This window comes from Neophocaena asiaeorientalis, unplaced genomic scaffold (assembly GCF_003031525.2).
Source record: "Neophocaena asiaeorientalis asiaeorientalis breed wild unplaced genomic scaffold, Neophocaena_asiaeorientalis_V1.1 scaffold89, whole genome shotgun sequence".
NCBI lineage: Eukaryota > Metazoa > Chordata > Mammalia > Artiodactyla > Phocoenidae > Neophocaena > Neophocaena asiaeorientalis.
In genome coordinates this window covers 5584235-5611472 of record NW_020172592.1, presented here as the reverse complement: position 1 = coordinate 5611472, position 27238 = coordinate 5584235, and the positions used below count along the sequence as shown (strand labels likewise).

General features: G+C 35.6%; 2 protein-coding genes across 5 annotated transcripts in view; one reads left to right on the top strand and one right to left on the bottom strand.

The window, feature by feature from the left end:
* Nucleotides 1–20331, top strand: part of RUNDC3B (RUN domain containing 3B) — a 147025-nt gene extending 126694 nt beyond the window's left edge. For 2 of the 3 annotated variants that reach the window (XM_024738427.1, XM_024738425.1), the window contains 2 exons: nucleotides 2372–2490; nucleotides 17899–20331. In XM_024738427.1, the coding sequence (XP_024594195.1) occupies nucleotides 2372–2490; nucleotides 17899–18044 (265 nt within the window). In that variant the 3' untranslated portion in view covers nucleotides 18045–20331. The remainder of the gene's footprint in view (nucleotides 1–2371; nucleotides 2491–17898) is intronic. The other variant, XM_024738426.1, reaches the window with a different exon arrangement.
* Nucleotides 20332–24145: 3814 nt separating this feature from the next.
* Nucleotides 24146–27238, bottom strand: part of SLC25A40 (solute carrier family 25 member 40) — an 80224-nt gene continuing 77131 nt past the window's right edge. For both annotated transcript variants that reach the window (XM_024738486.1, XM_024738488.1), the window contains 3 exons: nucleotides 27154–27235; nucleotides 24784–24864; nucleotides 24146–24430 (listed from right to left, as the gene is read on the bottom strand). In XM_024738486.1, the coding sequence (XP_024594254.1) occupies nucleotides 24318–24430; nucleotides 24784–24864; nucleotides 27154–27235 (276 nt within the window). In that variant the 3' untranslated portion in view covers nucleotides 24146–24317. The remainder of the gene's footprint in view (nucleotides 24431–24783; nucleotides 24865–27153; nucleotides 27236–27238) is intronic.

Here is a 27238-nt window from a genome sequence, read left to right as displayed (position 1 = left end):
GGAAATATGGTAAAAAATGAGGAAACCAAAGCCATTCTTTGTCATTACTGAAAGCAGCTGAACTAGGTTCCTACCAGGTGGTGGGAAATAGTTTCATGCAAGGAAGACATTGTATGGTTCTATTCTTAATATCTTATGAATAATGTGCTTAGTTTTGGCTTGGAATTTTTATTTTTGCTTCAGAACATCATTGTCTACCAAATTTTATTTTTATATTCATTGACATTTGGTTAAGTAAATAAAGCCAATAAACTCAGAGTTTATTCACTGAAGGGTAGAAAGGTCCCTAAATCACTTTGGGCTTAGAAGTGTGGTATTCTAAAAGGTACTTCAGTAGGTCACACAGAAAGCTCATTTTGTGTTGGCATTATCATAGGATGCTTTCACATGCTTTCCTCCCTTGAGAGTCTGTAAATGTGTGCTGTCAAGTTCTCAGTCCTTACTCGCCAGAGTCTTTTTTGCTTCTGGGTATTTTGTTGTTTGTAAATACTTCTATGCATAATTTTTTTAATTTAATAATATTAACAAGTTTCCTGTAGTGAAATATCAGTGTCAGAAACTCATCTTAAGTCCTTCATTCTTATTTTTATTTATTTTATTTTTTGGCTGGAGCACCAAGAGCCTTTCATCCACACGGCTCAGAATAAAAGAAGCCCTTCATTTTAAAAAGCAAGTCCTCTACCTATTAGGCACAGAAAAATAATTTGGAAAAGAAACTTATTTATAACTTCCTTTATTAAATTCCTCTGTTCCTGATTTCTGCTATAGCTAAAGAAATAAGATTTTACTAGCAGTCAAGTGAAATTTTCAGTGATATGATTAAATACAGTATAATTTACATGGTCTATCTCAGCAAACAAGGCTATTCTTTAAGAAGGGTTTCTAATAAAATAGGAAGACATCTTTTCTTCTTACACTAGAGAGGAGATAGCATAGTAGTTAAGGGGATAGAATTAGAACTAGGCTACCAAGTTCAAATCTCATCTCTTGTGCCCCAGTTTCTTCTGCTGTAAAGTGGGGATAATAATAATTCCAACCTCTTCTGGTAGTCGTGAGGATTAAATAAGTTAATGTATATAATATATGTAGAACAGTGCCTAGCATTTGGTAAGTGCTATATAAATATCGGGTATCATTTTTTTGTTACATGTTGTATAGCTTATATATGTGTCATCTATTATAATTATCAGAAGTTTCCTACAGTAGACTTTCCTGCTACTTAAAATTATAATTAAGAACTCTTATACTCTCAACATTTAAAAAATCATGTTATAAAGTGAGAATGCTGGTCGCATTGTAGGCTGGGTAGGCTATTCCATCACCTCATCCTTCACCTCATTTCTTAGAGGAGAAAACAGATGCCTGCTGTATATATCCCCCTTAATACACATACACCTGATAAATTTTTAAGTCTACTCTTATGTGTATGAACAGACCATAGCTATGTAATAGATATATGTTTCCTATAACATTATCATAGACTATATAACATTTCTAGGAAATTAGATAGGGTTTGGTTACCTTGGGAAATAAATATTGAACCTGAAAAACATATTCCCTTTCCTGGATCATTTATATTTAGAAATAAAAATGAATTTTGTTCACGTACTTGAAACGTCAGTAACACCAAAGCTGCATATATCTCTTGAGTTGGTTTTATGTTGACAAAACAAATATGAGGAAGGTTTAAACATTTGCACATAAACATTCATTAACATTTAAACATAAATATTTATTAACTTTCCATTTATAGCTGAATTTTTTCATCTATTATAATTTATTTCTAGTGAATTTGTTTACTAGAAAATGAGCTCACAGTTATAAATAGATGATGGAAGGAGGTTAATTATCTTGATGGTGTATTAACACAAGCAGGTATTTTACTACCCAACATTTTTTAAACTTCTGAGTTACAGGAATTGATAACAGTAATTTGTTATTATTTTTATGTAATAACCATCTGTAACGGTATCAAGGCACTGTGCTTAGGAGATACACAATCATCACTAAGTTATGTCAGTTTTGTTTCTGTATTAGGAGAGATGTAAGATTTTCTGCACCTTTGACAATAATGACCAGAGGTCCCTATTTCTTAGCTAACTTGATCATCAAAAATTGGTGCAAGGAATTAAATTTGTTTGACAAGTTGGTTGTCTTTTCCTTTTTTAGTGGATTAAATAGACCTCCAGAGAGGGTGGAGGGAAAAGGATAACGGAGATTCTATTGCCGCCATGATAAAGACAGTTTAGGGGGGAAATTGGGGAGAAATTAACCAGAAACTCAATAAGTTGGAGAAAACCATTAAAGAATATCTCTAGAAATTCTTTATTGTGAGAAGAAGGTAAAGTAGTATTTCACCCTTGTTTTACAGAAAAAGTTGTCAAAGTCTTGACCAGTTATCAGCTGAAGTTAGCCTTTCTCAGACTTCACTGGATCCAGGTCAGTCACAAGGAGATGGAAAACAAGACACATTAAATTTAATCAGTGGAGGTAAGAAACAAAAATCTATCTGAAAATTGCTTTTTCCTGAACGATGCATATTTTGGTTGCAGAGGATTGCTAAAGAATAATAGTGACATTTCTGTGAAGCATGCTAGGAATTAAGCTGCCATTATGATTAAAAATAGTCTGCTCTTGTTTTTTTCTCATGTGTTTGTAGCTAACCTTCTCAATAGATATTCTGTAATTGTGACCTTTATTTCCTCATTTCCTGTATTCTTTTTTACCCACTCCAGTTTGGCTTTTGTGTCTCTACCACTTATTAAAATGACTTTTATCAGGGCGATTAACCACTGCAGTAGTGCTGACATGGGTCCTCTGTCTTCATTCTTTTAAACTTCTCAGCAGCTTTTGATCCAACTGATGATTTCCTCATTCTTGAGTCACTTTTGGTACTTCATTTTCTGAGTATTCTGAAAAACTTGGGGAATAAACATAAAAGAGGTTTTTTTTCCTGTTACTGCTTTCAGCTGTGTTCTAACCACCCCTCTCTCCAGTGGGTTGCATCTTCGTGAACAACATATTGATCCAATTTCATAAGTTTTCAGGCCACTTTCAATTATATGATCACATTTCAGTTTCTAAGACACAGTCTATTCTTTTTTTTTTTTTTTTTTTTTTGGTACGCGGGCCTCTCACTGTTGTGGCCTCTCCCGTTGCGGAGCACAGGCTCCGGACATGCAGGCTTGGCAGCCATGGCTCACGAGCCCAGCCATTCCGCGGCATGTGGGATCTTCCCGGACCAGGGCACGAGCCCATGTCCCCTGCATCAGCAGGCAGACTGTCAACCACTGCGCCACCAGGGAAGCCCCAGTCTATTAATTTTTAAACTTCAATAAAATAGCTGGTTCAAAACCTTTTCTTCCCGTCCCCCACCTCTCCCCCAGTATAGGCTAGATCTGTTACTCTAGCACTTTGGATTGGACACCTGGTGCTGATATGATCTCATGTTCACATATTTTACCTCTCTTTCTTCCCAGTTCCACACCTGCTGGTGTGTGTGAGGGCTAGGGAAAGACAGACAGTTCCTTACCTCAGAGGAACCTGTATTCCTCTATGCCTCCTTTCTTCTCTGTCTTCTCCATTGCAATAAATGACCACCGTAGACATTATCTTAGACACTGCTCTTTCCCCTTATAACTGCAAGTCAGTTCATTAGCAAGTCCTGTCAGCTTCCCATACAACACGTGCTGTATACATTGATTTATCATCTCCATTACTACAACTCTAGTCTGGGCCATGTGGGTCAAGCCTCTTGGATGGACTGCTTTCGTCTCTCCTTCCTGCCTCCTCACAAGTCATTCTCCATGTAGTGAACAGTGATCTTTGAAAACATAAATCAGAATCTACTATACGACCCCCTTAAAATTCTCCAGTCATACTCAGTGACAATCAGAATAAAATCCAAACTGCTTATCTTGGATGGCTTCCTTCATAATCTTGTCCTTACCAGCTTCTGCCTCATATCATACCATTCTTTTGTTTGTTCTCTACACGACAGCAAACTGACCTCTAAACTGTTCTTCCAAGCTGGTTTCTGCCTCAGCTATCTTTACACTTGCTTTTCCCACTGCCCTGAAACTACTTTCTTAAGATCTTTGCATGGTAACTTCTTTATCAGGTCTCTGTACAAATATCAGTTCTTTAAAGTAGTTGGGTTTTTTTTTGTTTTTGTTTTTGTGGTACACAGGCCTCTCACTGTTGTGGCCTCTCCCGTTGCGGAGCACAGGCTCCGGACGCGCAGGCACAGCGGCCATGGCTCACAGGCACAGCCGCTCTGTGGCATGTGGGATCTTCCCAGACCGGGGCACGAACCCGTGTCCCCTGCATCGGCAGGCGGACTCTCAACCACTGCACCACCAGGGAAGCCCTAAAGTAGTTTTCATTGGCCGCCACACCTTAATTAACCACCCATGTCAATGCCCACCCCATCCCGGGCACCTTACCATATTGCTATACATTATATTATGAGTCTTGTCTATAACTCCCCACTAAAATAGAAGCTTCATGAGGGTAGGGTATCTTATCCATATTTTCGCCAGCATATTATTAGAGTCTGACACATAACAGACAACCGTTAAATACTTGTTCATGGAATAAGTATATAATGAATAACTGTCATAGAATATGAGGAACAAGTTACAGGTAGTATAAAGTAAAAATACAATTAACCGGAAGTCTCAGGCAATGGGAAAATTGTGATAAGATGAATTCTGCTTCCTTTAAGATGGTTGTTGAAATGTTCTCAAAGGACCTTAATCTGTTTTACGAGCTTAGTAAATAGTGTATATTGACTACAGATAAATCTTTTTTTTGATGATGTGGATAATGAAAATAGCATATTAGAGGGTCTTAGTGGCACTAATGTAAATGGGAAAGAGTAAACTGATTGTCATTATTTAGAATATGTATATTTAAAAAAACTAATCCATACTATGAGTGGATTTCTTTGTGATGACTTTTCATATAAAAATACATTTATTTAGGATTTTAATCTAATTTCTAATTATATGCATTTTAATATCAATAAGACAAGATTAATAATGAGTATTTTTATACTATAAAAACAAATGTGGGACTTCCCTGGCAGTCCATTGGTTTAGACTCTGCGCTTCCACTGCAGGGGGCACAGGTTCAATCCTTGGTCGGGGAGCTAAGATCCTGCATGCCGCCTGTCATGGCCAAAAATAATAAAATTTGTTTAGAATAAACAAATGTATGGAGGAGGAGGGAGGGATGAATGGGTGGAACATACAGAATTTTTAGGCCATGAAATGGCTCTGTATGATACTAAAATGGGGGATACATGTCATTATACATTTGTACAGCTCACAGAATATACAACATTAAGAGTGAACCCTAATAGGGACTCTGGGTGATAATTTTGTGTTCATGTAGGTTCATCCATTGTAACAAATGTACACTCTAGTGGGGGTGTTAATAACAGGGGAGACTATGCATGTGTGGGAGTAAGAGGTATATGAATACTCTCTGTACCTTCATGCTCAGTTTCTTTGTGAACCTAACTACCCTAAAAAATAAAGTATATATACATACATATATATATATAAATAAAGTATATATACATACATATATATATATATAAATAAAGTATATATACATACATATATATATATATATAAATAAAGTACTGGCTTTAAGAATTCAAGCTGGTTCTTCAAAAAGGTAAACAAAACTGATAAACCTTCAGCCAGACTCATCAAGAAAAAAAGGAAGAGGCCCAAATCAGTAAAAATCAGAACTGAAAAAGAAGTTACAACTGACATCACAGGAACACAAAGACTCATGATAGATTACTGTGAACAACTGTGTGCCAGTAAAATGGGCAAATTCCTAAATGTACAGTCTGCCAGGACTGAACCAGGAAGAAATAAAAATAGATGAATTACCAGTAATGAAATTGAATCAGCAATTTAAAAACTCCCAACAAACAAAAGTCCAGGACCGGATGGATTCACAGGTGAGTTGTACCAAACATTCAGAGAAGAGTTAACACCTATCCTTCTGAAACCATTCCAGAAAACTGCGGAGGAAGGAACACTTTTGAACTTACTCTTTGAGGCCAGCATCATCCTGCTACCAAAACCAGACAAAGATATCACAAAAAAAGAAAATTACAGGTCCATATCCCTGATGAACATAGTTGCAAAAATCCTCAACAAAATACTAGCAAACCAAATCCAACAATCCATTAAAAGGATCATACACCATGATCAAGTTGGATTTATCCCAGGGATGCAAGGATTTTTCAGTATCCACAAATCAATCAGTATGATACACCATGTTAACAAAATGAAGAATAAAAACCATATGATAATAGATACAGAAGAATTTTTTTTATAAAATTCGATATCCGTTTCTAACAAAAACTCCCCAGAAAGCAGGCATAGTGGTAACATACCTCAACATAATAAAGGCCATATATGACAAACCTGCAGCTAACATCATACTCAGGGTGAGAAGCTGAAAGCATTTCCTCTAAGATCAGGAACAAGGCAAGGATGCCCACTCTCACCACTTTTTTTTTGGCTGCGTTGGGTCTTCGTTGCTGTTGTGGGCTTTCTCTAGTTGCATTGAGCGGGGGCTACTCTTGCGGTGCTTGGGCTTCTCATTACAGTGGCTTCTCTTGCTGTGGAGCATGGGCTCTGGGCCCACGGGCTTCAGTAGTTGTGTTGCACGGGCTCAGTAGTTAGGGCGCATGGGCTTAGTTGCTCTGAGTCATGTGAGATCTTCCCCGACCAGGGATCGAACCTGTGTCCCCTGCATTGGCAGGCGGATTCTTAACCACTGCACCACCAGGGAAGTCCTCTGGAAATTTACCTTGAAGATATATACTTAAGTAGTACAACTGTGTATGCACAAGGTTATTCTGCCCACTTAGTATTCGTTCACATTCTGTACTTTCCCCCGATTATCACTTTAAGGAATTTTTCTAGCTACCTCCTTTTTAAAATTTAACTTTTTATTTTGAGATAATTATAGATTCACATGCAGTTTTAATAAATAATACAGGGAGATCCATGTACCCTTCACCCAGATTGCCTCAGGGGCAACATCTTACAAAACTGTAGAACGGTATCACATCCATGGAACTGACAGTACAATCCACTGATTTCACACAGATTTACATGTACTCAGTTGTGTGTATGTTTTTAGTTCTATGTAGTTTTACCACATGTGTAGGTCCATGTATACCCCACCATAGTCAAGACATGGACAGTTCCATCACTACAAGGATCCCTTGGGCTGCCTTTTTATAACCATACCCACCTCCTTCCCAGCCTTGCCCTGTCTCTGCCCCTGCCCTAACCCATGGCAAGCACTAATCTGTTTCCTAGTACTGTCATTCTGTCATGAAATTATGAAGAATATTATGTAATGAAATCACGAAGAGTGCTGAATAAGTCAGACAGTATGTGGACTGTTTGGATTGGAGTTTTTTACTCAGTATAATTCCCCTGAGGTCTTTCCAAGTCGTTATGTGTATATTCATTCCTTTTTTATCGCTAAGAATATTCCATGGTATGGATGTACTATATCATTTTTGTTTTGTTTCTGAACCAGTCACTGAGGAACATTTGGGTTGGTTTACATTTGAGGGCTGTAAAGCTGCAACTATTGGCTGAATGTTTGTGTCCCCCTAGATTCATATGTTGAAATCAAATCTCTACTGTGATAGTATTAGAATGTGGGCTTTGGGTGGTGATTAGGTATGAGGGTGGGGGCATTATGAATGGGATTAGTGCCCTTAAAAAGAGGCCCCAGAGAGCTCCTTTACCCCTTCAGTCATGTTAGGACACAGTGAGAAGACTGCTCTCTGTGAACCAGGAAATGGACCATCACCAGACAGTGAATCTGCAGGCACCTTGACCTTGGATTTCCCAGTCTCCAGAACCGTGAGAAATACATTTCTATTGTTTATAAGCCACCCAATTTATGATATTTCTGTTATAGCAGCCCAAAGGGACTAAGCTGCTATGAACATTTGTTTATAGGTTTTTGTGTGAACTTAAGTCTTCATTTCTCTGGGATAAATACCTTAGGAGTACCGTTGCTAGGCTGTGTGGTAGTTGCATGTTTAGGTTTTTAAGAACCTGCCAAAATATTTTTCAGAGTGACTGTACCATTTTGCATTCCCACCAGCAATATATGAGCGATCCAGTTTCTCCACATCCTTGCCATCTTTAGGTGTTGTCACTATTTATTTATTTATTTATTTTGCGGTACGCAGGCCTCTCACTGCTGTGGCCTCTCCCATTGCGGAGCACAGGCTCCGGACGCGCAGGCTCAGCCGCTCTGCGGCATGTGGGACCTTCCCAGACTGGGGCACGAACCCGCGTCCCCTGCATCGGCAGGCGGACTCTCAACCACTGCGCCACCAGGGAAGCCCACAATTTTTTATTTTAACCATTGTGATAGGTATGCAGTAATATCTCACCATGGTTTTAATTTGCATTTCCCTGATGTCAAATTATGGTCTTCATCTTTTCACGTGCTTATTTGCCATCTGTATCGTCTGGTGAAATATCTCTTCGTGTCATTAACCTGTTCTCTAATTGAATTACTCTTTTTTTAACTGTTGAGTTTTCAGAGTTCAATAGGTAATTCTAAAATTGATACACTCAAACTTGATGGGTAAAACTATACATTTTTTCATGCTCTCGCAATATAGGTTACTCTTTCAAAAAATATTAACTCTTGAGGAAAAAAATTTTATTGGAAGTTCAGCATTTCTTTTCCTGGCCTTTTCTTATATTGCATTCCAGTAAAAATAAAATGAAACTTTTAAATGAAAAGACATTCATGACATCATCCCAATTTTATAATATTATGTACACCTACTTTTCTGTTTGTAAGCTGGATGGTAAGTTCCTTAAAATTTCTTTTGTGCTTTGCTGCACTGATTAAATTTTTATAATGAACATGTCATTTTTACAAACATAATAGATGTGTTTTCCCTTCTGAAAACAAACACGAAGTCAAATACATCAAATGTATTCGAAGTGGTTAATTTAATGCTAGAACTGTAAATGATTGTTACTTTTACATATTTTACGCATTTTTAGTTAAAAGTGTTATTAACGTCTTCGTTTGAAGAGTCTTAAGAAATAGAGATTTGATACTTACTTACTACTTGAAAAAAAGAAATTTATCCTTGTACTCTAAAACTTGGTTCAAGTAGAAAAACCTTTTATGCCTTTATATAGTACCTTACATTCTTCAAGGCTATATTTTAATGAATGGTATAGTAAAAAAGGTATAAAACAAAAAGCAATTCTATATTCCTACTGATTATTAATAAAAGAATTTCAAAAAATTTCATAAGTTAAAATGCACCATAATCATTGATAGGAAGGGTGAGAAGTTGTCATTTTTCTCAAGAAGCATGTATTAAGCCCTTCTTATGTGACAAGTATTACGCTAGAAACTACTAGCAGATACCATATTTCATCAAATCTAATCAGATGCCTTAGGTTTTAAGATACACTCATTTTATGTACCACCAAAAAAAAAAAAAAGAAGAAGAAGAAGGGGGTGGTGGGGAGGAAGGAATATGCCAACAATTAAACTATAACACATTGTCTCCTTATCCTGTAGCACTTTGGTTTATCTTAAAAATCTTTTAGACTTTTAAAGAACTGTTTTATTATAATTCTCATAACATAAAATTCACCACTTTATAAAATAAAATTCACCAGTTTAAAGTGTACAGTTCAGTGGTGTTTAACATATTCACAGTGTTGTGTATCCCTCACCACTGTCTAATTCCAGAACATTGCCAATAAAGAAACCCTGTTGTACCTATTAGCGTTCAGTCCCAATTCCTCCCTCCCTCTCCCTTTGGGTAACTACTAATCTACTTTCTGTCTCTTTGGATTTGTCTTTTCTGGACATTTCATAAAATGAAATCATACAATGTGTAGTGCTTTTTTTGGTCTGGCTTCTTTGGCTTAGCATAGTATTTTCACAGTTCTTCCATGTTGCAGCATTTATCAGTGCTTCATTCCCTTTTATGGCCAGATAACATTCCATTACATGGACATACCACAGTTTGTCCATTCATCAGCTGGACATTTGGATTGTTTCCACTTTTTGGCTTTTATGAATACTGCTGCTATGAACATTCATGTACAAGTTTTTGTGTGAACTGTAGTTTTATTTCTCTTGGGTATATAACTAGGAACCAAATTGGCTGGATCATATGTTTAACCTTTTGAGGAACTGCCAAACTATTTTTTGAAGTGATGATATGTACCATTTTATAATCCCACCAGCAATTAGGGTTTGTTTCTCTATACCCACAGCAACACTTATTATTGTCTGTCTTTTAATATAGCCATCCTAGTAGGTGTGAAGTGGAATTCCATGGTTTTGATTTGCATTGCCCTAATGAATAATAATATTGAACATCTTTTCATGGGCTTATTGGCCATTTGTATATCACTTTCAGAGAAATGTCTACTCAGATCCTTTGACCATTTGAAGATTGCGTTGTCTGTCTTTTTATTGTTGAGTTGTGATAGTTCTTTGTGTATATTCTGGATGGTAGACCTTTATCAGATACACGAATTGCAAATATTTTCTCCCATTCTGAGGCATGTGTTTTCACTTTCTTGCTAGTGTTCTTTGACTCACAGAGTTGTAAGTTTTGACGAAGCCCTATTTATCTAGTTTTTCTTTTGGTTGCTTGTGCTTTTGGTGTCACATCTAAGAAACTGTTGCCCAATCCAAGGTCGTACAGGTTTATACCTGTTTCCTTTTAAGAGTTTTATGGTTTTAGACCTTGCATTTAGGCCTGTGATCCATTTTGAGTAAATTTTTTGTATATGATGTGAACTGAGGTTCCAATTTCATTCTTTTGCATGTGGATATTGAGTTGTCCCTGGACCATTTGTTGAAAAGACTATTCTTTCCCTCACTGAATGGTCCTAGAACTCTTGTTGAAATCCATTACCCTTACATGTGTGGGTTTATTTCTGGATTCTCATTTCTATTCTCTTGGTCTATGTGTCTGTGACAGTGCCACATTAATCTTGCTCCATACCACACTGTTTTAATTACTGTAGCTTTGTAGTAAGTTTTGAAATTAGGACATGTGAGTCCTACAACATTGTTCTTTTCCAAGGTTGTTTCAGGTATTTGGGGTCCTTTGCCTTTCCATATGATTTGAGAATCAACTTGTCATTTCTGAAAAAAAGGCAGTTAGAATTTTGACGGGGATTACATTAAATTTGTAGATCAATTTGGGAAACATTGCCATCTTAACAATATTGTCTTCCAATCCATAGAAATAAGGGATGTTTTTCCATTTATTTTGACCTTGAGTTTTTTTCAACACTATTTTGTAGCTATCGGTGTACAACTCTTGCATACTTCTGGTTAAATTTATTCCTAAGTATTTTATTTTATTCTTTTAGGTGCTATTGTAAATGGAAATGTTTCTTGATTTTATTTTCTGATTGTTCATTGCCTCTTTTAGACTTTAAGCATAGGTTTGTTTGGTTTTTTTTGCGGTACGTGGGCCTCTCACTGTTGTGGCCTCTCCCGTTGCGGAGCACAGGCTCCGGACGTGCAGGCTCAGAGGCCATGGCTCACGGACCCAGCCGCTCCGTGGCATGTGGGATCCTTCCGGACCGGGGCACGAACCCGTGTGCCCTGCATCGGCAGGCAGACTCTCAACCACTGCGCCACCATGGAAGCCCTAAGCATAGGTTTTAAAAATTAATTTCACTCCTCTGTATCTGTAGAAGGGAAAATAAAAGTGAATTGAGTTGTCAAGAACTTCATGTCCAGAGCCCATCTATTCTGAACCATTTCTTAATCAAAATTGTCAGTAGCTATGTCTTTCCTCACAGTATCATCCTCTGTTCCAACAGTGAACTGTTTCCTAAAATAGTATTCCACTGCTGTAGGGATTTTCCTTCAAATTGTCAACAAGTATCCTGCACAGTTTTAATGCAGACACTTTCCTGTTTGCCTTAGTTTCATTTTCTTCCTCAGTTAGATCAGATGCTTCTGAAAGTTAAACAGTGTCTCTTCAAAGACCATAGGAATTCCATGATAAACTGATGTTTGACATTTTAACAGAAATATCCTGCATGATTCATGAATCAGTCACATCAATTGCCTATGCTTCAAAATTTTTTATCTATTCTGAGGGGTTTCTTCTGCCTTCAGTTACATGCCTGGCACGTGAATGAGCAGTTCTTTTGCATATGTCACGAAGCTTCATCAACTTCCCTGGTTTTTCTCTTTATTACAGATTTCTTTTTTTCACAAGCACTTTTATGCTGTTTTACAAGAAATTATGAATTGCTCTGATTCCTGTAATGAGTAATTTGTTTTACTGATATGAAACTTATATCCTGCTGTCTGTTTGTTTTCATGCTTTTCTATGAACAAACTCTTAATTTTAAGGGCAAATTATACTACAATGATTTTGAAGGCATTTTAAGCGACATATAAACACAAGTAACTCAAAGTGATATCAGTACGAATACCTGTGACCAAGTTCATGTACGTTCATGCAAAAACAACTGTCACAGCTCCCTCTTGGCTAGCTACAACCACAACACACATTGGTTCTAATATTCTGAAATTCTATTGCATAAAATGATGACCACCCATTTTCTTGACTGTTGCTCTCAAAAAAGGTAACGTCGTCCTTGCACAACAGTTTAATGTAACATTTTCTCTATATTTATGGGTATATGTTAGTGGCTGAGTAATCTCTTTAGGCATTGCTTAAAATTAGGATATGTATTTACTTCCTCTTCATTTCTTCATTGACCCCTTACCTCCCTACTCCAGACTTCTCTTCCTTATTATAATGTTGATGATCTCACCATTCACTTATCACTTCTCATAATCTACTGAATCATTCATGGCTCCTCCCACCTACATTTTGCCTTCGCCAACTCCTACCAACTCCTACTTTCTGAAGATCTCTACACGTGTTCCATTCTTTGTGTCCCTTCTACATGGTTCAGGTAGCTGCCATAGCCTTCTTACTGGTTTCACTATATCCATTTTATTTCCCTCAAAGTCATGTTTCACAGGGTCCTCACGTATTTAAAATACAAACTAAGCATGTAATTCCCTTATGTAAGTCTTCAGTGGCTCACTTCCGTCTAAGAGTACGATTAAGAATGTAGTCTCTGAATTTGAAGACTTGATTTCAAGTCACAACACAGATGTATTGTTATGATTACAACAGGATCCTTTCCAGGCTCCTTAATATCAGCTCTCAAGTCTTCTGTGGCCTTTGTCTGTTCTTCTAGTCTCATTTCTTGCTTGTAGCTCCCTGTACCTTGGGTGCTGATTCTTCCCTCTCTGCCTTTGTTCATGCTGTTCCTCGGCAGAGCCTCGTCTGATTTTTGCCTCCTTGGGCATGAACGTCCACCAGGGTTCAGTTTAATGGTCACTTTTTCCTGAAACTTCCCTAATTACCCCCCAACCCATACCTTCTGATTTGGTTTGGACATTTGTCCTTTGAGCTTCCATAATACCCTTTACTTATTATTCTTATACTTACTGCATTTGATTATAATTTTCTGTTTGTGTTTATTTCTATCATATACTAAGTTCCCTATGGGCAGGAAGTGGGTTTGATCACTTCAGGATAGAGGACACATAGAGAATACCCAGTAAATTGGGCTGAATGAATGACTTCTCATTTAATAATGTTTGTATTATTACCATCTGAAGACTTGTATAGTCCGGACTCCATATCAAGACATTTAAAACAAAACTGATCTTTCTTGGTATAAAACAAAAGTCCATTTTCTGCTTCTGATGACTAACTTATTTCTGCTAGGAACTACCACTCTACCAGCCGTCTGGGCTAGAAAGTTTCATTGACCCTGACAAGTTCTTTCCTCCCCATATCAGTAAATTGCTTTTAAAATATCACTATTAACTCACATTTTAACATGCTTGTTACTTTTAATCGACTGTAGTAATTTTACATGCATTTAGGTCTATGCATATATATATACATACATTAGCTGCTGTTGACATTGCAACAATATTGAAGAACATTTTGGAATAATCACCTGTCATCCTCTACCTTAATACAGTTTTGCTTATTTCCTTTTATAAGCGTAGTTGCATAGCTGCAGTCACAATGAACATAACCGTTTTGGATCCTTATGCACCTTTTTAAAATTTTTTATTTTTAAATGAAGCTTCTTTTTGGGTTCCTTGAGGGTGCCACACTACCCTGAAGGCTCCATAGCATCAGTCTTTTCAGAGGTCAGTGGTAGGTCTTTGAAGGCTGGCATCTGTAGATCCCCCCATGCTTTCGTTGCTATGCCACTCAGCTCTGCTGTATGGTTTGTTTCCTTAAGGCATAGCTGAGGACTTCATGTACCTTGCCTTCTTTCCCCACTCCAACTTTTTGTTTTGGGTAATTTCAAACCTAGAGAAGAAGTGAAAGAAAAGGAGAATGACACCTATATATGCTTTACCTAAACTTGCCAGTCGTTAACATGTCACCACACTGCTTTATCTTGCCCGTGTGGGTACATGCTCCCTCCGTTTACTCGTGTATCTGTGTTTTCTGTTTTGCTCAACTATCTGAAAGTAAATTGAAGACACCATGACACTTTAAATACATCAGCATGTATCACCTAGGGATAAGGATGTTTTCTTACAAAGCCACACCATTATGACCTCAGGACATTTAACCTTAGTACAATATTACCTGATAAATATTGAATGTTATGATTTCTCCACTTTTCCAGTAATATCCTAGCTTTTTTTTTTTTAGGTCCAGTCCAATCAAGGATCCCACAATGCATTTAGTTTTCAATCTCTTTGGTGTCCTTTCATCTAGCAGAGCACCCCCCAACTTTTCTTTTTCTCTCACTTAACATTTATATATTTTAGGCACCCAAGCCAGTTGTTTTGTTAAATGCCTGACAATTTAGATTTCTCTGATTGTTCATTGCTATCATATTCAGGTTAAACATATTTGGCGAGAATACAACATGAATAATGGATCTTTTTCAGTATGTCTCATCAGGAGGTCACTGTCCTTTTTGGACACTGAGAGACCCTTATGAAAAAGATGGCCCCTATGTCCTTTTGACATCCTGGTAGTCTGTCACAGCTTCCTTGCTCTGTGTAAAACAAGATGATCTGAGTTACTTTGGTATATTTCATGCCCATACCCAGGATCAGCTATTTCTCCAAGAAGTCCTGTTTCCTTACACTAGAAAATGATGTTAGAGAACATAATCTGGGCCATAGGGGTGCCTGTTGTGACTGAATTGGTCATTGTTTCTAACCCTCTTCACTAGACAGGAATTTTTTTTAAAGAAAAATGTACCTTAAATTTATCTTATTTTGTAATTCACACATAAGAGTCCAGGTTTCCATGTACTTGATTTTATATTTTTATATCTTATGATGAAAATATTGGCTCCTAATTTATAGGAACATAATGACTTATTTGCTTTTTTCTATTATATGTTTTAATTTCAAGCTAATAGTATCTATATTACTAAAATAGGGTAAGTTAAAATAGCTTAAGATTTGTTTTTAATTATTTTATCTTGAGAATATATCCCAAAGTACTATGCTTAAACTTCACTTCAACTCTGTTCACTTCTACTTTTGTAAGTAACCATTTTTATTTTTAAATTATCTTTCTGTTGATCTTTAAAACATATGCAAATTCAAATAACTTCATATTCCTTTTTAAGATAAAAGGTAACATACTATGCACTATTTTGCACTTTTCTTTTTCCACTAAATAGTACTTTCTGGAAATCATGACACAGCAGTACATAGAGATCTTTCTCGTTCTCTTCTACAGCTGCATATTACTCCACTGTGTAACTATGTTAGACATTTAGATTTAGTCTTTTGCAATTACTGTGTTATAATCTTTATATTTTAGAAATATGTGTAGCCTAAGTATATACTCTCAAAGAACTGAAAACAGGATTCAAACATACTTGTGTGCCAGTGTTTACATCAGCATTATTTCCGGTAGTCAAAAGGTGGAAACAACCCAAATGTCCATACAGGTGAATGGAGAAACAAAATGTAGTATATACATACAATGGAATATTACTCAGCCATAGAAAAGGGATGAAGTTCTGATACATACAACACGGATGAACCTTAAAAAACATTACGCTAAGTGAAATAAGCCAGACACAAAAGGGCAAATGCTGTATGATTCCACTTATAAGAATAAATCTAGGATGGGCAAATTCACAGACAGAAAGTAGATTAGAGGTTTCCAGAGACTGAGGGAAAGGGGAGAATGCAGTTACTTTTTAAAGAGGGTAGGGATTTTTTGTTTGGGCTGATGAAAATTTTTGGAAATAGCTGTTGGTGATGGTTGCACAATACCATGAATGTAATTAATGCCATTGAATTGTACACTTAAAATGACGGAAATGGTAAATTGTACGTGACATATATATTTACAATAAAGAAAATAGTTATAAATATACATACATATGTATATGTAATTAGTAGTAAATCTCTTTAAAACATTACAGGTCAGTAATGAATTAGAAATTTGGGAGAGACTATCCAAAGCAGTTGAGTTCCTGGAGCATTTAGCAGGAACTCTAGAGCTCATTTTGGCCTGAAATAGGTCTCTAAACTTAGACATTAAAAGGGTTCTTGAAACATCTATATCTTTTGATCCTGACATAAGATGATAAAACATTAGAAACCTGAATGTGACAATTACTCTTCCATATCTTTTCCTAACCCGTTGTATTTTCCTGTATTTTTTAGTCAGCAAAACTATGAAGTTAACGTTGTCATCTTTTGGTACCTGTTCTCATTTTACAAAGGAAAGAATAGGCTCAGAGAAGATGACTTTCCCCAGGGCACATAGCTGTAAAGAACACAGGAGTTCTTGCGTGTCCCAGTGCAGTTCTTACTGAATTATCATTAATTACATAATTATTTAACGAGTGTCTACTGTGTGCTAGCACTGGGAATATAATAATGAACACAACAAATTCCATGTCCTTTCTCAGAGTCTATAGTTTAAAAAAGGAGGGAGCCCCACAGTTACCGTACAGTATGACAAAGTGAGTTAAAGTATTAATACGACAACTATGAGAACAGTGCAGAGGGACTGTTTGAAACAATGTGTAATATTCAGAAACATCTGATATCTGGTTCAGTTTATAGTTCTATAACCACGTGAGAAGAACCTAAGCTTTCCATCTTCTTCGGAAAACCGCTAGTTTTCCAAGACCTTATTAGCCTTTCACAGCCTCAGACCAGCCACTTATCGCTGGTACTTGCACACTGTGGGTTGAAACTTAGCTCTGGAAAGAACTTGTTTTCCCCGGCTGCGGAAACAGATCTGCCATTCCTCCTTCATGGGCCTACTGAAGTCCAGCACTGTGTAACAATACTCCTGATGCAGAGTAGGTGCTGAATAAACGTTTATTCAGTAAGTGAATAAAAACTTCCCAGATCAAGCCCTCCAACTGAATTGAAGCAATTCTGCTTCTGCTGTATTACGTTACCTACATATGGATTTCCTGGTATTCCTGTGGCCTGGGCACTGGTATTGTTACTTTAATTTTTTGTTATTCTTTACTAATTGAATATGATCATATCCTCCAAAACAAGGTAAACTTTCTTGTTCCAAAACATCTCAAACTTCCATATCTAGAACTTTTACAAGAAGCACAAATATTCCCTCTGTAATGTTTTATAAGGGTACCATTGAAACTACTGAAAGATCAAACATGTTAACATATAGGTGTTTGATTTTATAGTTAGATGTTTGTACTGTTTTGTAGAGTATGTAAGGTTTTAATGGTTTTAGGATCTTTTTGGTATTATGCTTCAAGGGAAATTAAATATTTGTTATTTTATCCTAATTTTCAGGTAAAGAAGATACTCCCTCATTACTTGGTCTCTGCGGGTCTCTAACATCAGTGGCAAGTTACAAATCTCTAACAAGCCTAAAATCTAATGACTACCTTGCAAGTCCTACAACAGAGATGACAAGTCCAGGTCTAACTCCATCCTGAAAAATCTTATGTAAAAGCCAAAAGTTTTTATGTTGCAAATGTTCTATTTATGTAAGTTTGCTGGGAAAACATCTGGAATTTTATATTGCTCTGGCACGTGTCTGGAATTCTGTCGCTTCTATTAGAGAATTCAGTCCACTCCATGTAAACTTCTGAGTGAAAACAGAATGACTCTGCCACTTTTCATTTTAAAATTCCTATATTTGTCACTGAGGAAGTTTAAAAATGAATAGGCTTAAGAAAAAAAACTTTCAGAGATCCTCCAAGTTAATAATCCATGGCAAATTGTACGTATTTATTATTGAGCTGATTTTCATATATTTAAACGTGTCATAATTGCCAGAGACAGAGTTCAAGGTTTTATTCTAGAGACTTAAGCTAAGTATTTTCTTTTGCTCTTTTATTCAGTGATTAAATTTTCTAAGAATGAGTTAACTTCATTTTTCATGAATTTCTTCCCAAGTTCTGATATTTAAATGCCTTGTCTTTAAAGTGAAGAGAAAGCTTCTTAGCTGCAGTTTCACAGTGGCTTATTCAGTTTTTCTCATTTGGCATCAACCTAACATTCCACTTAACATTTTATAAATTTTGTAGGGTGTGTCGTTAGGCAGTTACTAGAGTTGTTAGGGTCACAGGGAAAGTGTTTTACAGTATGTTAGACCATTAAGGTAAAGTGAATACATTTCTTGTTTTTGTTTTTCCAAGATTTTCTTAAAAGTTTATTTCAAAATTGATCAAATTTATGTCTCATAAACTGGAAACATTTAAAAATGTAGAACAGATTTTGAAAAAGTATTTTATCAGGAAAGAGTTCAAGTTCATTTAAGGATCTGAGAAGCTTTTAAAGTAAGGATCAGTAGGCTAATCACCATACTTGACAGTATGTCTGGCATCCAGTGCTGTTTTTCTGCCTCGTATGCGAGAATGAATTGTGTCATACATGCTTTACAGCTTCTGTCACTGATCATACCACAATCTCATTTTAAAATTGATGTTAATGTTAAAAGTTACTCCACTTCTACAGGTAAAAAAATTACTTTTTTTTTAAAAAGCCATGAGCCGTCTTTTAAATTTTTGCAAATTTTGGAACTGTACATTTGTCCCTAAAAATTCCACCATGTTGAAAGAGAAAATGTATGAAGTATATTTTCTGTAGTAAGTAATATGAGGAAAACATGATCAGCTGTGCCAAAGAAGTTTTTATACATTGTTTACATGAAGAGGCTACTACAGTACTTATTGGGGACTTCATATGCCATTTTTATTTGTTAACAAAACACTACATTCAAACTTAGTAACTTTGACATACAGAATGTTCCTCCTAAAATATTTGATTGAGAGGAGACAAGAAGCACTTGTTACATGTAGTCATTCTTTGTGTTAGAAATACGGGAGTGTGGTGGTTCTCTGAAATATTTAGAGCTTTACGCTCATCATTTGGAATTTAAGATAATAAATAGTAACAAGGCTAGTCTTATATGTAAGACCATTCAAACAGTGCCATTTCAGGGACAGAGAAGGCCTGAAATCCCTTAAAATAAATTATCTTAGATGTACCAGAACATATTCAGAGCTTTATTCCTTTAGCTTGAGGCTTTAGTACTTGCAGTAATGCAAATATTGAGAAATGGTACCTTTATTCTTAATTCTGTACACATTATTGTGAGAGGTATCTAAAGCAGTCTGTAATCAGCCTGGGGGAACAGAAGGAAGGTTTAAATGAGGACAGTGGAAACCTTGGGAGGAGGGAATAAGAATGGTTAAGGAGGGGAACTTCAAAAATTTTAGGCTAGCCTTAAGCACTATTGCTGCTTTCCTAACAGCTATCAGAATGTTTAAATGCTTTCATTCATGGTCCACTCTCATATGTCATTTATTATCCTTCAGTAATTAAAAAAAATCATTGTTAAATTTTTTCCATACATTTTTATAATATAGAAACACAAGGTTCCATAATTGATCAAGTTTTTCAGATTTGCCTAATGTGTATAACAACTTGTGCGTCTTAACATGCTGCTAAATGCAGATTTAAACATGACATCTGAGGATAATGACTTTTTCTCCTTTCTTGGAGCTCTTGGTATAAAATTCATCTGCTAATGTGACTTCAGGTTTCTACACAGTTCATTTCACACTAGTTATAGAGGTAGTTTGTTAATGTTTGCATGAGGTATGTCTCAATCTTTAATTTTAGGTGGTAGTGTTTCTTGTTCACACACCCTCCCCTAAATAGAATGCTGAACTATATGCTACTATTTCCACGTGTATTTTGTTGCCTTGATGTACGACACTTGTTGCATGTATATTAAACATTTTGTACCATGCAGTAGCAGTCTTATTTTTTTCCTTGACAAAAAGTTACTTTATTCAAGATGTACAGTGAACTTTCGTTTCAACAAATGTGTTAAGTGTGTATCAACACCTAAAATACTAATATGAAAATGGTTTCGGAGAAATCCTCATTCGGTATCAAATTAAATACGTTTTCTTTTTTTTTTAATGACATGATATGCTTTAAAGCTGACAACATCTGCTGAAGTGGTACAGTACAGTAGTGGTTTTAGCAGTGTTCTGATTTTATTATGTAACAACCATGTTTGTTTTCTCACCTGTAAAATGGAAACATCACCATCTTCTCAGCACCTGCCTGATGGCATCAGGATGTCAACGTTAAATAAATCATATGTATAAGTTGTTAAGCGGTAAGTACCAAATACAGACTACTGTTAATTATGATTGACAGAAACCTTAAAAATGCAAGTAGACTCAGCTGGTTTTTATTTAAGTCATCTTTATTAGATTTACATACAAGTTTTCAAGTGGTTAAAAATGTTTCTCAAATTTACAACTTATGTAAATTCTTTGTTAAATTTCCTGTTGTTGGTTACAGTTTCTAGTTTTGATAAACTAATACATTGGATTACCTTGGAAATGTCACATGACTGCTTTGAACATCAGGGCTCCTTATTTTTTTTAAAACTAGTCCACTTTGCTCTTCTGTAAGCAAAGCACCTTGTATTTTGCTTTAGCATTTGTTTTTTTTCACTGATTGATAGAAGATAAAATTATACCAATGTCACAGTGGTACCTTTTAAAAATATATTTTAATCCAAACCAAAACTTTTGTTTTTAAATAGATCACCTTATTATAAGTCCTATTTTTCATACTGCCAGTTATTTTTCTAAAACCCAACTAAAACCAAAGTTTCACTACACAGCACTTGGCCTTAACACGTGACACATTATAGTGTTTTCTGTTCTATAGCTGTGCTAAACTGTGCTACCCTATTTTCTTTCAGTTAAAAGAAAATACTGGTCTTGGGGGAAAAACAAAACAGAACACAACTGTAACTTCTAAAGCTGTGCCAAAAATACTTACTTGGCTCCCTGTTGCTTCTTGTTCCTCCTTTGGCAGACAAGGCCCCTTGGACTCCATTTCCAATCTTATCTCCTACCTCATGGCCATATATACTCTCTGCTCAAGCCACTGGCGCTAAATACCACTGCCTGATTGAAGACTCCCAACCTCCAGGTATGTTTAATTGGATCGCATGTCCTAATCTTAGAAGCATTTCCTGACCAGTCCCTCCACCACAGGCTGAGGGGAGAATTCTTCAGCTTTTCCATCACTCCTTTTGTATACTTGTAGCAATCACAGCTGAAACCTGAAGGCCAGTGAGAGTATCTGAAATGTCATCTTATCTCCAGTGCTTTTTATACTGCCTACCACATAAAAGGTCTCAGTAAGTGCTGAATGATAGATTAAAATATAACAGCAGTAATTTATTTTTAAAAGTTCATTTTGGAAAAAAATTTTAAAGTGATACACTAAACTTTCCCACATCCCTGTAATTTGTGCCCCAGAAAAAAAGAGGTTAGGATTTAAAGTAGTCAAATGTGGCTAAATAAGCATAGTGAATAGTCTTCCTAGAAATAAAAGAAAATTTTACTTTAATTCTATATTACTTTTTTTAAAAGTCAAACGTGTATTATATGAAAGGTAGCAAACATGTAATACTTGCATAAGACATTTTTCTTAAAAAATTTAAACGTGCAGGTTAGAAATTAACATTAACAGAATGAAACTGTTTCCTTTCAGAAACATTACCAAGGACACAATTTGTAACCAAATGCTTTTCGGTTGCTACTGTTAATGCTTCTGGACCACTTAAGTACAGAGAAAGCTTCAGTTCAGCCTTCTTTTCATTCAGATACATTGCATGTAATGTATGTTAGAAAAACTGCAGGGAATTAGATTTATTTAAGTTATTCTAGTCATAAAGTAAGAATTTTTCACAACTGCAGTCAGTAGTGGGGTGGGGGAAGGATGAAAATTTCCCTTCCGTTGTTTATAAGTGACATTAAGTTGAAATACGTGACCGCTTTTTGAGAGCATTTCAAAACCTAAAATTTTCTGCCTTTTTCTACCAGTTATCAAAAAGAAGCATAGCAGAACCAAGGTAAATTTAATACTGTTAAACATCAGTGTTCAAGATAAACTTTCATGTTTGTGTGTTTTTTATATATATGTGTGTAGTATAACATTAACATAATGATTTTATATGAAAATATTTAGCTAGAAGCACAGTGATATTTTAAGAAAGCACAAAATATTTTAATGAAAATATAAGTCAAAGTTATAAATATATTTTTATGGATATATATGTTGCAAACTTAAGGTAGAACAGGATAAAATAAACACAAAAGGTTAAATACAAACCCTACAGTTTATTTCTGGTGAAACATAAACAGTTTTCTGCTATATTAGAAAATACATTAATTCCTCTACCAACACTAGAGATTTGTCACTTAAATATATTACTCTATTTTAGGGGAAAAAATGCTTCACATTTTCATAAAATTCACATAGACTGCAATAAAGTGCTTTTTCTCCCAGGATACAGATCCTGAGAAAAACAAAAATATTAAAAAAGAATATTGTTTCTTGTCTTGAAATCATATCCTTTTTATTTCGTTCTTACATTCATTAAATTATTTAGGCATTAGCGTCCAGTGACCAAAAGCTCTTTCTTCAAGGAAGCTGCTGCCTGTTCAGTTCTTGGTCTAGCATACTGATGTGAGATGTGTAAAATCAAGGGACATTTTGGAAATACTCTGTGACTGATACTGTAGTAATAGTCTCAATTTTGCTAGAACAAGCCAACAGAAATGACCTAGAGAACTCCACAAATGGTAATACTTACATTACAGGACAGCTGAAACCAGAGGCCCTTCCTGTGCTGACAGAGCATCTTTACTGGTCTGAATATAATGTGGTTTTCCACTGTACACCCAAGTTTGACTGAAGTGAACATCTGATACAGGCAGTAAAAGCTCCCTCTCTCTTGCAGAGACAGTAGATAATACAGGGTCTTTAGTCATCAAAAACAGCAGCATCAATATCATACAAATTAGTATATTTTTGGTTCATGAAGATAAAATAACCATACACCTCTGATCAGAGAAACCCTAATATTCATGAAGCCTTAGAACAGTAACAAAGTAAAAAAACAAAATACCAAATGCATGTGAATTAAAAAAAATTAATAGGTAATATGTGGTATATGTGAATAATGTATTCTGAAGACTGCCTTCCATTATCTACTTTGCTGAAATACTTAAATATCTACGTCCGTGATTTAAATGTGTATAAAAGATTTGCGAATTTTTCTTTTAGACTCTGTACATCATTCAGCACACAATTCAAAATGTTCTGTTGTCTCTGACACACCAATAGGATTAACTTAAACCAAGATTTGTATCAAACTCTGAGATTATTGCTTTCAGTGTAGAATAATTCTTCGTTTCTTTACAAGAATGCTCAATGGTTATAATTTCTGGACTTTTTCAAAAATCTCAAAAATTAGGATAAAAAATTTATTTAAAAATTAGGATTATGGGGCTTCCCTAGTGGCGCAGTGGTTGAGAGTCCGCCTGCCGATGCAGGGGACACGGGTTCGTGCCCCCGTCCGGGAAGATCCTACATGCCGCAGAGCGGCTGGGCCCGTGCGCCATGGCCGCTGAGCCTGCGCGTCCGGAGCCTGTGCTCCGCAACGGGAGAGGCCACAACAGTGAGAGGCCCGCGTACCGCAAAAAAAAAAAAAAAAATTAGGATTATGATTTAAATGCAAAGTAGAAATTTTATTCATTTAAATTATAGATAAGAAAGATATAAAACCACCACTGTAAGATAATGGTGAAAAAAAGCTCTTGTCTAAGATCCTCCATTTTATTATTTGGCCATGGTTGTTATTTCAGGTTGAAATAGCATCTCTAGTATTGCTGTCTTCGAGCATTTTGTTTCTGGAAAAAAGACTTTCCAAATTCATATGTACTGATCATAACAGCACAAGCAGGAGCAATTTTAATTAAACGAGGAGTTAGGCCTGAAAGAGAACAGAAAAAATTCACAACAAATTTTACCTTATTTTTTTAAATGTAACTTATTTGGTTTCGTTCTGATAGTTATCAAAGTAAGTGAAGTGATAATGAAATACTGTCCCATAAACTGTTGTCAGAGAAGCCAAACTGCTCATTCCTCACCTCCTCTAGAAATAGCAATAGTAAATCTACTGTTATTTAACATTTTTAAACTTTTATAGCAAAGATATTTAGGAGGAAATAGTAAATGTGGAATATTTTCAGTTATTTCCTACTGAAAGGTAATTTAGGAAGGTGATAGATTTAAAGGTAAAAGTAATCATTTTAGTCAATGGTTTGATAAAGGAAATATTTTTACCTGTAAATAATCCAGAAAATCCATTCTTAGCAACAATGTTCTTCATTATAGCCCACGTTGACATTTGCAAAGGCATAGAAACTAAGTGTTAAAATAAAGAAATGATGCTATTATAAATTACCACTTAATTTCTAATACAGATAATACACATAAAAGAGTGTTTATGGCCTTTGTGGTATATCGTTTCACTACAGTAAGAACAGGTCTGTTTACCTAAAGAGCTATTTTAAATCTTATTTTTAATAGTTGGATTCATTAAAAAGAAAAAATCATAAAGGCAGTAAGTTTTAAGGTACATAGGACCAGATGCAGTCAAGGAGGAGGAATATACAGAAGACTTCTTCTGAATTGATGATGTTTGTTTCTTAAGCTTGGTGGTATGTATATCCTTTGTACTTTTTTCCACATCTTAACAATCTTTCATAATGAAAACTTTTAAAGATGTACAGAAATCTTCATGGGGTTCCCAAAGCCAAAGTAGCCCTGATAACCATTTTTCATGAATTTTTATTGCATACATTAAAAAAAAATTTTTTTCCCCAAAAAGAGGTTTTGAGGAAAATAGTTCATTCCTCTCTAGTGAGGTCCTGCTTTATTAAAACCTTTCTGAATACTAGATGTACCAGTCTTGAAATAAATTAAAGCAGCACTGTCTCCTCCAAAGGGAAGATTTTTCCTGTAACTAACAGTAACATCTCACTTATTTGCAATTACTCAACTATCTGGAACACAGTAAAAACTAATTTATGTATCTTTTGAAAACAACAAAAACAGATGTTACTGAAGTTCAAACATAAACCTCATGAACAGGCTGTTCATACATAAAGTTTGCTTACCTTCATTTTACACAACGATTACAAACATCTGGCTTAGCCCACAGACTACTAGATGCAACAGGTGAAAAAAGTCGGCCGAGAAGTAGGCATACTACCATGTGAAAACTGTGAAGCTAAAGATTTCAAAGTCGTGGTCTCAGACCACTGAATGTTGGGCAAACACTCCTCAGTGATCCTCACTAGCTTCTGAGAGCTGCATTATGAAACTCTACAGTAATCAATGTGTACAATGATGACAACTCTGTTATGAAGAAAGACTAAAGTGTGTATTATTAAGTATGCCTAGGAAAAGGAAAAATTAGAGAAAGATAGCTTTCAAAAACAGCTTTTTAGAATTTGCCACTTAATGAAGAGGGGCTCATTATCTCAAAATTTCTTTTATATAAAATATCAGATTCTCTGCCTATGAAGATAAATGAGGTCTTGTTGATTTACTTAAGAAGCTAAACTATCAATATAAATAGTGTAAGTATAAATATAGTAATTACATACACATTTTAAAACCAAGAACAAAATATTTATGACTGGAATTTAACTTCCTAAAAAAAGTCAATGACAAAAACTTTACAAGTTGGTAACTTATACTTCATGTTTAAATTATTTCATTTAAATTCTGGAAACAACTGGTAAAAGAAAGGAGGCCAAGTAGCTGGGTATTTCTAATCTTATAGCACTCAAGTCTCAGACTGGTCTCTATTTTAATAGCAGGGTGAAATTAATGTAAAAGAGAACAGAAAGAGTTATCAACTGGAGGTAAGCCACTGCAGACCTCTAACAGAACCTCGAAAGTATCTCCTGCCTAAAGATCCAACATCAAAGAGCTAATCCTACAGGTGATAAGCAACTTCTTACAGTGTAAGGAAACACCGTGATTATTAAATATTTCAAGCATAGACAACAATAAAATAAACACTCATCTACTGACCATTCAAATTTATCAAATCCTAACAATTGTATGTTTCAGAAACAATCGAAGCCCCATTTCCAGTGGGCTTGCTATACTTTCTATAATAACGACAGACTGGATCTAGTAGAAGCAACTAACAGTACGCTCTTGTTCTAGAAGAAATTATAGGTTATAAAGAAGTAGATGGGATAATAGGCAGAGAAAACACATCAAAAGAAGGGAAGCTAAAAAATCAACAACAACAAAAAAATGTGTATGCATACTAATGAAACAAGATGCACTAAGAAAAAAGGTTTCCCAGTAATTGCCTATCCTTCATCCTGGTTTGCCTACATTTATTTGAAAGACTACTTACATAATTTAATCTTCTATATAGCAGGTATGAGACTTAACTCATGGCAGGCAAAATACATAGTCTTTAAGATTTCTTAAATTTTTTGTTTAGGTTTAGAGTATTTTTTTCTGGGTATTCCATTCTGACCGTGTATTAGTTTGAGTTAGATAAAGAGTAAGGTAACAAAGGAAAAAAAAGTCTTGTTTTCTCTATTTTAGATATTCCTAACTTAGTATCCGGAAAGAAAAATTTTTCATGGCATCTTAAAAATGTTGTAAATTCATTACACTTACTTTTCCGACTGTCATATATCCAAAGTTGTGTCTGCTTTTGTGTTTTTACCACATCAAATGGCAAAGTTACAACAGCTGCAAACTA